The following is an 8,595-nucleotide window of genomic DNA, read 5'->3' as shown; positions in this document are numbered from 1 at the left end:
GAAGGAAGAGTTGGTGTGTCAACTATTACAGGAGCTTGACCCATACAAATGGATGGGCCCAGATGCCACCCACCCCAGGGTGGTGAGAGAGCTGCTGATGTCATTGTGAAGCCATTCTCCAAAATCTTTGAGAAGTTGTGGAGATCAGGAGATGTCGCTGAGGACTGGAGGAAGCCTAATGTCACCCCTGTCTATAAGAAGGTGTCCAAGGAGGACCAGGTAATTACAGACCCATTAGCTTCACTTCAGTCCCTGCAAATCCTCCTGGGGACTGTCACAAGTCAACTGAAGCACGATTGGGAAAAGCCAACATAGATTTACCAGGGACAAATTGTGCTTGACAAACCTGATCACCTCCTCCCAGAAAGTGACCTGCTCGGTTGACGCAGGGCGAATGATGGACATCATCTACCTGGACTTCTCCAAGGCTTTTGACACAGTCCTCACAGCCTTCTCGTGGAGAAACTGACTTGTTTCTCTAGTTGGTGCTTGTCAGACCACACCTGAAGAATTGTATTCAGTTCTGGTCCCCACTCTACAAAAAAGATGGATACTGGAGGGTGCAGAGAAAGGCCACAAGGATGATCAGAGGACTGGAGGACCTGCCATATGAGGAGAGGCTGAGAAAACTGGGTTTGTTCAGCCTTAAGAAAAGAAGGGTCAGGGGAGACTTTATTACCATGTTCCAGTAGGGTACATGGTAGGGTGGCTGCCAAGAAGATGGAGATTCCCTATTTACAAGGAGTCACATGGAAAAGACAAGGGGCAATGGGCACAAGTTGTTCCTGGGGAGATTCTGATTGGACACAAGAGGTAAATTTTTCACTATGAAGACAATAAAACACTGGAATAGTCTCCCAAGGGAATTGGTAGATTCCCCCACAATGGACAGTTTTAAGTCTCAGCTTGACAGGGGGTTGACACACCTCATAAACTACAGTAGTACCTAGAAAGGTTTGACCAGATGATCCTTGAGGTCCCTTCCAACCTGGCATTTCATGGTTCTGCGATAACATGTGGCTCTGAAAAAAGCTGGAGCAAATTGATTCCTTAGACTGACTTTTGTGCTAAATTTCACAATATACGGGCACCTGGTCAGAACACAGTATTTGCTAAAGCCCAAAAGCAAGAGTCCTATCACAGCCAGTTCCAGAGCCAAGAACTGCCCCCCACCGTTACTAAACCTCGGGGCCAGGTTTATTCTGGTAGGTGGAGGTTACTGGAGCCTTATCTGCATGTGGTGTGAGCCCCCTGCACCTTGTGGTTCCTCCTCCTGTTAAATCTCCTCACGTAGCTGCTGCTGCTCCCAAGCAAACCGTCCCCCGGCCTCAGGCGCCCGCGCAGCAGCGGCAGCAGCTCCGCAGGGATCTGTCGTCTCTTGTGGTAGATCTGACCCATCACGATGTATCTGTTGCCTGCAAGACAAACACGACCGTGTTTGTGCCATGGAAAAAGCCTGGATTCATTCAGCAGAGCTAGGAACAGATGTCAAGTTGTGCCCTGCAGAAATAGATCCTCAACTTGTGGTTCGGTGCAGCAGCGGCCGGACGCCATTGGGACTTGTGGGCTGGGCAAACAAAGACCTCCTGTGTTGTGTTGCAATTGGAAGCTTTTTGGGGGCAATACTGGTATTTGATAAACTTGCATTTAGGAGGAAAACCAGACTACAAAGACACTAGCTTAAGCTCCTTCTTAATTGTTTTTTGCAATCCTGAAAACTTGCAGCAATTTTGGAAGTGGATGAGGTTATGAAAGGTCTGTGCTGCCACCTGACTTCTTTACCCAGCTGGTGCTCTTCTGAAAATGTAGAGAAACCGGGAGGGGAAAAACCCTCCAGTTTAACACTAAATACATTTTTTTAAAATCTTTTTTCAAAATACCACAACGACCCAGGAGAAGCCTATTAACCGAGGGCTGACTGAAAACACTGACCTACAAGAGGAACAGTGGAATGGGTTTAGGTGGAATTACTCACCAAGTTTGAAGTCTGGACACGGTTTCCTGCAGTTCAAAGTATCCACAACGAGGATGTGAACTCGGAAGAAGAAGCCGTCGGGAGTGACGTACAGGCGGCTCATCTTGTACAGCCCCTCGCTGTTCACCAGCAGCGTCAGCAGGTGGACCCTGCTCCCGAGGCTCTCCATGGCATGGACAATGCCGTTCACTGCTGTTGTAAGGGAGGGGGGAAGCATCAGATTACACTGGAAGTAAGTAAGTGTCAGCAGGAATTCTTTGGCTTAGCAGGGGGGGCAGTCTTGGAAGCAGGAGTTGCTTCAAATAATGATATTTCATAGAATTGTAGAACCAGAGAATGGTTTGGGTTGGAAGGGACCTTAAAGATCATCCAGTTCCAACCCCTCTGCATGGGCAGGGACACCTCCAGCTAGACCAGGTTGCTCATCACCTTAGTTTTTGGCTGAGTTAACTAACCTTGCACTTCAGAGGTCTGAGATGTTTCCGAGTTAAGTTTATAAAATGCTTTAAAATAATGTGATGTTTTTAGCCCTGTTTTCTTTCCATCCTGGTAGATAAAAAGTGCACATTTACCTAACAACATACAATTTTCAACTTTAAAACTTCACAGTGAAGTCCAGAGCTAACCTGACAATAAAACACTTCAGCTGTTCCAAGGAAAGGCCCCTTTAACCAGCAGGCAAGGGCACCAAGTTGGCTGTGCTGTTCTTTCAGACTGTCCCTTCATGCTGTCCACTCAGTTTCTGGTTTGGACAAGAGCTGAGCTGACTGCAGCAATCAGAACACAACAAACACCTCAGGCAGGTAAGTCAGACAGGACTTCAACAGCTGGTGGTACAGCTGCCTCAGTCATTGATTCTGCTCTGTAAGTGTAAAGAAATGAAAAGCTCTCTCTGATCCCTGCAGTGCAACCTTGGCTGGTGTGTTGCTCAAACATTTTCAGTGTAAAAGATGAAATACACAAAGGTTCCTCTAAAGACCATGTTTGACAGGGACACATGAGATTGGTAAAAAACCAAGAGTATGGCATTTGTAGAAAGCGCTTCCTGACTTCTCCATTTAGAGAAAACAGATGTCCCCTAATGTGTTTATATTCTACAAATGGAAACATCTGTTACCACTAGACATGTATTTTGCTTATCTCTTAAAATCCTGTGAGAAAAAGCTGCTATCTATTTCACAACTTCGTAAGCACAAGGCAAGATTTCAGTCAGAAAATACTTGCTCTTAAACAGTCACTACAAAAATGACAAGTTATTTACCATCTTTAGCTACATAAACTCGGACACAAGTCCTAAGGAACTTCAAGGAGAATCCTCCATACAGAGAGGATCATGGTTTTGTTTGGTCAACATTTTATTTTTATTGGAAACTTGAGCCCCTGAATTAACAAACTTACTCTAAATAGTAAGAGGTAACATGGCTAAAATGTTTCATCTTAAAGTACCTAAACAACTGGTCTTTTCAGTTCTGTAGAGCAGCAGCAAGAGCATTGTCTTCCTCCCAGGAGTGAAAAGTAGAGCAAAGGGAAAACAGCAATATTAGCCCAAGGGAGGACAAGGATGATGCAAGACTGTAAGACTTGGTACAATTTGTGGTAGTGCAGTTATAAAGAGCTGTGATGGGTCCTTTTAGTGTACTGAGTAATTATCCAACACGCTCTGTGGAACAGTCTGTTAAAAGCAGAAGTGAATGTCAGTAGAGATGAAGAAAGGAGGTGCCTGCTGTGCGTGTGTGGTTCATGGAGGATACAACTCACCAAACTCGCTGGCGCAAAAGGCCTCTGCTTCATCCCTCTCTTTCCTGCACTCGGCCAGACATGCCTTCTCCTCATCACCATCTAGGACACGGACACAGACTGAGGGACAGCAACAGGCCCCTTTGGATATTTCATCCAAATTAGAGCACCCAGCCTTTGGAATATTCCTGGCCAGAGCAGTCTATCCCCTTACCTTTCTTCAGCGTGCTGAGGTGGTAGAGCAGGCTGGATGACTGGCGGTTGGTGACCCAGGAGGGCTTGGCGATCTTTTGGAAGGGATCAGTACCTTTAGCAGGGATTATCTTCCCAGGTCGGTTGAAGTGATCCAGTGTGTTAGGATCTTCAGACTCCACTGCTCCAGAGGCCGGAAAAGGATGATCTTCCACCAAGGATGTCACCTGGAGGTAGGAAGCTGCTGGGTGGTGGAGAGGAGCAGACACGCTGTTGGCAGCCTCGGCCAGCCGCCGATCCACCTGCTTTCTGCTGGCCTGGTTGAAGTCCAAGGAGGCAGGAGAAGATCCCTCAGCTGGGCTCTCCCGGGACAGGGTGAGGTGTTTCCTCAGCCCTGTGCTGTTTTCCAGAGAAGGTTTGGTACGCTTCTTTTTGTCAGATGAGAGGGAGATGATCTCAGGAGGCTTTGGCCACTGCAGGTGGCCGGGAGGCAGAAGCCAGCGTTCCGTGCGATTCCCCCTGGCGCTGCCCCAGGCTGGCAGTTTGACTTGGCCACCTGCTGAGCCATAAGCATCTTTGCTGAGAGTCTCACTGGGTTTCTCAGCATAGGGCAGGGATCCTACATACAAAAAAAAAAAAAAGAGAGCACATCAACATTTCATTTTTTTATTCCGTAAGTTTCTGAGCGGGAAGTGCCTGGCGGTTTTGAGGCTCTAGTCTGTAGGTGATGCCTTCAGCAATATGATAATATAAATTATAGTTCAATAGATTAAATACAGTAGAGATCTTCTCTTCTGTACTCAAACATGAAAGGCCCAGTACAGAGACTGCAGCTGTGTGAGCAAAACACAGGAGATTTGCATTTTTACTTTATTATTGTTGCAAATTAAAAATATGCCTTATAAACAAACCCTTTTCTCAAAAGCCTGAATCTCCAGGGAACATCTGAGGAAACAAGGTTCCCATTGCCATTTGGGATGCTTGTTTAAAAGACCATGACAGCAGAACTATTTGGTTTTCCCATCCATGGGATGCCTTATTGACAATGTCATCTGGACTCTTCAGCAGCTCTGGGCTTTAAATGCTACTGAAAAGATCTTTATCCAGAGTTTTGGATCTCTGACTTTGGCACTGCAGAATTGTGCAGTTGTAGGATAGCTGTATGTTTGTATATCACAGGAGTACCATAGTCTGGTAGCCAGGCTGCAGAGTAACAATTCTTTCCAGGCTTTTCTTAAGTAGAGAGGACAAGGGTTGAGAATAAGATGGATTGTCTGGGAGTCTAGTGCAAAAAGTTTAAGGACATTGTTCACACAAGCTGGACAGTCACCTAGGCCTTGGTTTAAACCTTCCCCTTGATCATTTGGACCTCACAAAGCAAAATGAGTTTCCATTTAGCCTGGGAAGAGAGCAGTTTCCTCTTGCAGCTCATTTTCCCTTTGCTTTAGTCCTTCCCTGCCTGCCTTTAGTTATCCAGCAGAGTTTTCAAACAGTTCACCCACACACAGCCACTGTCTGGGTGTTCACTGCCTGTGGTCAGCATCGTGTAGGAGGCTGATCCTAACTCCTCCTGTGAAAAGAGATATTTCACATACAGAGATGAACAACGTCCTGGTTTATCTTCTATAACTGGCTCAACTGCTGACCTTGCCACTTCTCCCCCTTTGCTCTCACCAGCTGCTGTCATGGGAAAGATTCCCTGATATTTGGGCTGGCCACACGTAAAGTCAAAAGAATGTCCATGAAGAAGCGGGTGGAAGAAGTCCAAGCTAAAGAAAGCAATAGGCAAGAGTGTTTTGGAGATGGTTCAATATGAAGTTGTGAACTCTGAACAGGTGTTTTGGACTTGGTTTTATGAGTATATGTTTCTACCAGTTTATCATGCCTTCTCAGTCATGGGTTGTAACAAGAAATAGTTCATTTACTCAATCTGTTTGGAACCTTGAGATTCATTCCCCTACACCAGCATATTCCTGTCTAGCTCCTGCAACCTAAGAAATCCAACCACACCATAATCAGCTGCTGGGTATCTCCTTCCCAACGGAATAGATGTATATCTAGTTCCTGTACGACCAATGAGGTACTAAAAAACCCAAAAATAATCAGTTTAGGACAGCTTGCTGCAGGCACAGAGTGTGTTGAAATAAATTAGAAACCTGGAGTTCACAAGTGAGGGGAAGGAGACCAAAAGGGAAAGGTCACAGACAAATACAAAACCCCCGAGGCAGAAGCAAGTCCTGAGGAGCTGCCTGCTGGCCAGCAGGGCTCGGGGCAGCAGCCAGCTGCCTGCCCTTTGCAGGTGCTCCTCTTTCCAGTGTGGAAATCGACTACTGCAACTTACATTCCCATCCCACAAACATGTTGAAATGTTTCTTTCTTGAGCCCTTCCATCATTACTGCTCCTGCTTGCTGAAAAGGGTACAGCTGAAAAGGGCTGCTCGGGCAAGACTTGGCAGCAGAGCATTTTTAAGCCTCCCCTGCTACCAAAGGCAAAGGTGCCCCAACCCGCCTGGAACATTCACAGACTTACCGGCCACTGAGCTGGAAGATGGTCTCATGACAAAGCAGAGGAGCCAGAACACTGGGCTTGTCATTTTGAAGTAAAGTTTTTCCAGACACAAAATGAACTGGAGTCTTTTATGCCCTCCCCTCGATTCATGCTAATGAGAGGCAGCCTTAGGGGAAGCAGGAATCACTCACTGGACAACCCACTGGAGCAGGACCAAGCTGCTGCTGTCCCTGCCGGCCTCCCTCTCCCCCTGCCTGGGGGGAGTGTGCACAGACCCCCTGCCCTTATGGACACACCTCTACTGCCCACAGACACCTGTGCTTCTGCTAGTAACAGAAAGATCTATGTTGTTAGCAACAGCTTTTATTTTAAGGGAGGGTCTTGCTTCCTGGGGCATTTTATAGAGAAAATGGTACAGAACAAATACGGTTTTCCTGGATGTGGGGAACTACACTGTCAGTGCACCTGATGGATGTTGGAACATGTACCACCTCTGCCATTCAGCATCACCATGGAACTTACTGAGGTATTTCTGGCCACCTCCAGTTCCACTTTTAATTTAAGAAACCCTTTCCAGGGATTATTTTCAGATTGAAAAATGTAGTAGTTACTGCCCACTCCAAAGGAAAGCTCTGCTGAGGCCAGATAAAAGCTTTATTTTTAAATCTGTATTTGCTAACATGAAAAACTCTGCACTTTTTCACACACAAAGCCAACTCTGATGTGGCTTACTGAGTTAAGTAGGCTTATTGCTGTGTTCCCAGTTGAAATGAGTGACCTTATGGCAAGACAAGATTTCCATTGTGACAGATTATCTCACTAGCTGCTACTGTAATGAGAGTTGGTGGACTCATTGAGGCCTTTAAGGTATGACAAACAATTTTTAAGCCCTGTAAAAGCACTGTAGCCCAGCTCCTGAAACTCATCCCCAACAGAAAATCTGCCCATCAGTAATGCCTGTGTCATTGCCTAGTTTAAACACTTTGTTTTGTATTGCCTTAATTAGGCAGTTTAATAAAAGTTTTTTAAGTAGAGGGCTTTATCTCAAAGGTGAAGACAGAAAACAAGCCAGAATGATATGCAAAATAAATTTTTAACACATCTGTAACTCAGTCTGTTACGTTTTTACTGCAGCATTCATTAATCCTAGCTTTCCTGTGTTCTTCTAAACAGTATCCCAAGATAGCTATCCTGGAAACAGGAATTTCAGGGTGAGGCAGGGGTGAGCTCATGTGCACCTCATCTTCCACTCGCCAGCCCGTGGCCCTGCAGCAAGTGAGAGGCTCCTGCCGCTGAGGGTGGACGCCTGAGTGTCCTGCAGATCTGTCCTCCCGGGAGCCTGCTTTTTAAATTAGCTGGCCGTGCAATTCAACCCGTATCAGTGTATGGTGTGTCTGTATTCATGAGTCTCTCCGGAGGCTTTTTGGACCGTGAGGAAAAGGGCAGCAGTAGTGGCTGGAGCGTTTCTGCCGTTCCAGAAGCTACAGGTCGAGCAGCAGCAGCGGAGAAGGAGGAATTTCCAAGCAGGAGCGACAGACCTGAGGAGCAGGGCCGGCGGGTCCCTGGGCAGGAGGCGGCGGGACCGGGCGCTGCGGTACCCGCGGGCTCCGGGCTCCTGCGCCGCGAGCCCGGCCGGGACGCGGCGATGTCCCCGGCACAGCCGGCACCGGAGCGGCCCGCCCAGCGGCTCCGGCTCGCCTGGGCTCCCGGGACCGCGGACACGCACCGGCCGCGGCCCCTCACACCGACCGGCCGCGGCTGAGCCCGGGGCGGGAGGCGGCGGCCCCGGTCTCAGCGGCGCCCGGGAAGGGCCCCGGTGCCGGCGGGCCGGGCAGAAAGCCCTGAGCCCCGCTGAGGGAACTGGAGACCGGGCCTTGCGGCCCTCCCAGCAGCAGCCCCGGCTGCTGGCTCCGCTCCGGGGCTTCCCTACCGGCGGCTAAAAGTGATGAGGGCTCCGGCGGGGCGACAACACCGCGGTGCCCCGAGAAGGGACGAGCAGCCTTCGCCAGGCTCGCAAAAGGCGTGCGGTACGACCCAGATGGGACTCGAACCCACAATCCCCAGCTCCGGAGGCTGATGCCTTATCCATTAGGCCACTGGGTCACCCTGCAGACACTGTCAGCGCCGCGCACCAAGAGCCCCGCCCGGCCGGCCGTGGCCCCGCCCCCCGCGCGCGTGCCCG

The 8,595-nt window shown here is 48.7% G+C and overlaps 1 protein-coding gene and 1 non-coding gene across 2 annotated transcripts; both read right to left on the bottom strand.

Annotated features, from left to right (window-relative positions):
- Positions 1-767: 767 nt before the first annotated feature.
- C17H17orf58 (chromosome 17 C17orf58 homolog) lies at positions 768-4,317 on the bottom strand. Its single transcript, XM_051635286.1, has 4 exons — positions 3,927-4,317; positions 3,734-3,814; positions 1,976-2,167; positions 768-1,415 (listed from the first exon to the last, which is right to left on the bottom strand). Exons 3-4 carry the CDS (start codon positions 2,142-2,144, stop codon positions 1,228-1,230), a joined length of 357 nt encoding a protein of 118 aa, XP_051491246.1. The 5' UTR covers positions 2,145-2,167; positions 3,734-3,814; positions 3,927-4,317; the 3' UTR covers positions 768-1,227.
- A 4,126-nt stretch (positions 4,318-8,443) lies between these two features.
- Positions 8,444-8,516, bottom strand: TRNAR-CCG (transfer RNA arginine (anticodon CCG)). Its single transcript has one exon. It is a non-coding gene; the product is annotated as a tRNA-Arg (tRNA).
- Between the last annotated feature and the right edge of the window lie 79 nt (positions 8,517-8,595).

The sequence above is a fragment of the Apus apus genome, chromosome 17, assembly GCF_020740795.1.
Source record: "Apus apus isolate bApuApu2 chromosome 17, bApuApu2.pri.cur, whole genome shotgun sequence".
NCBI lineage: Eukaryota > Metazoa > Chordata > Aves > Apodiformes > Apodidae > Apus > Apus apus.
Note: the sequence above shows the minus strand (reverse complement) of the source record. Positions and strands in the feature narration are given on the sequence as shown.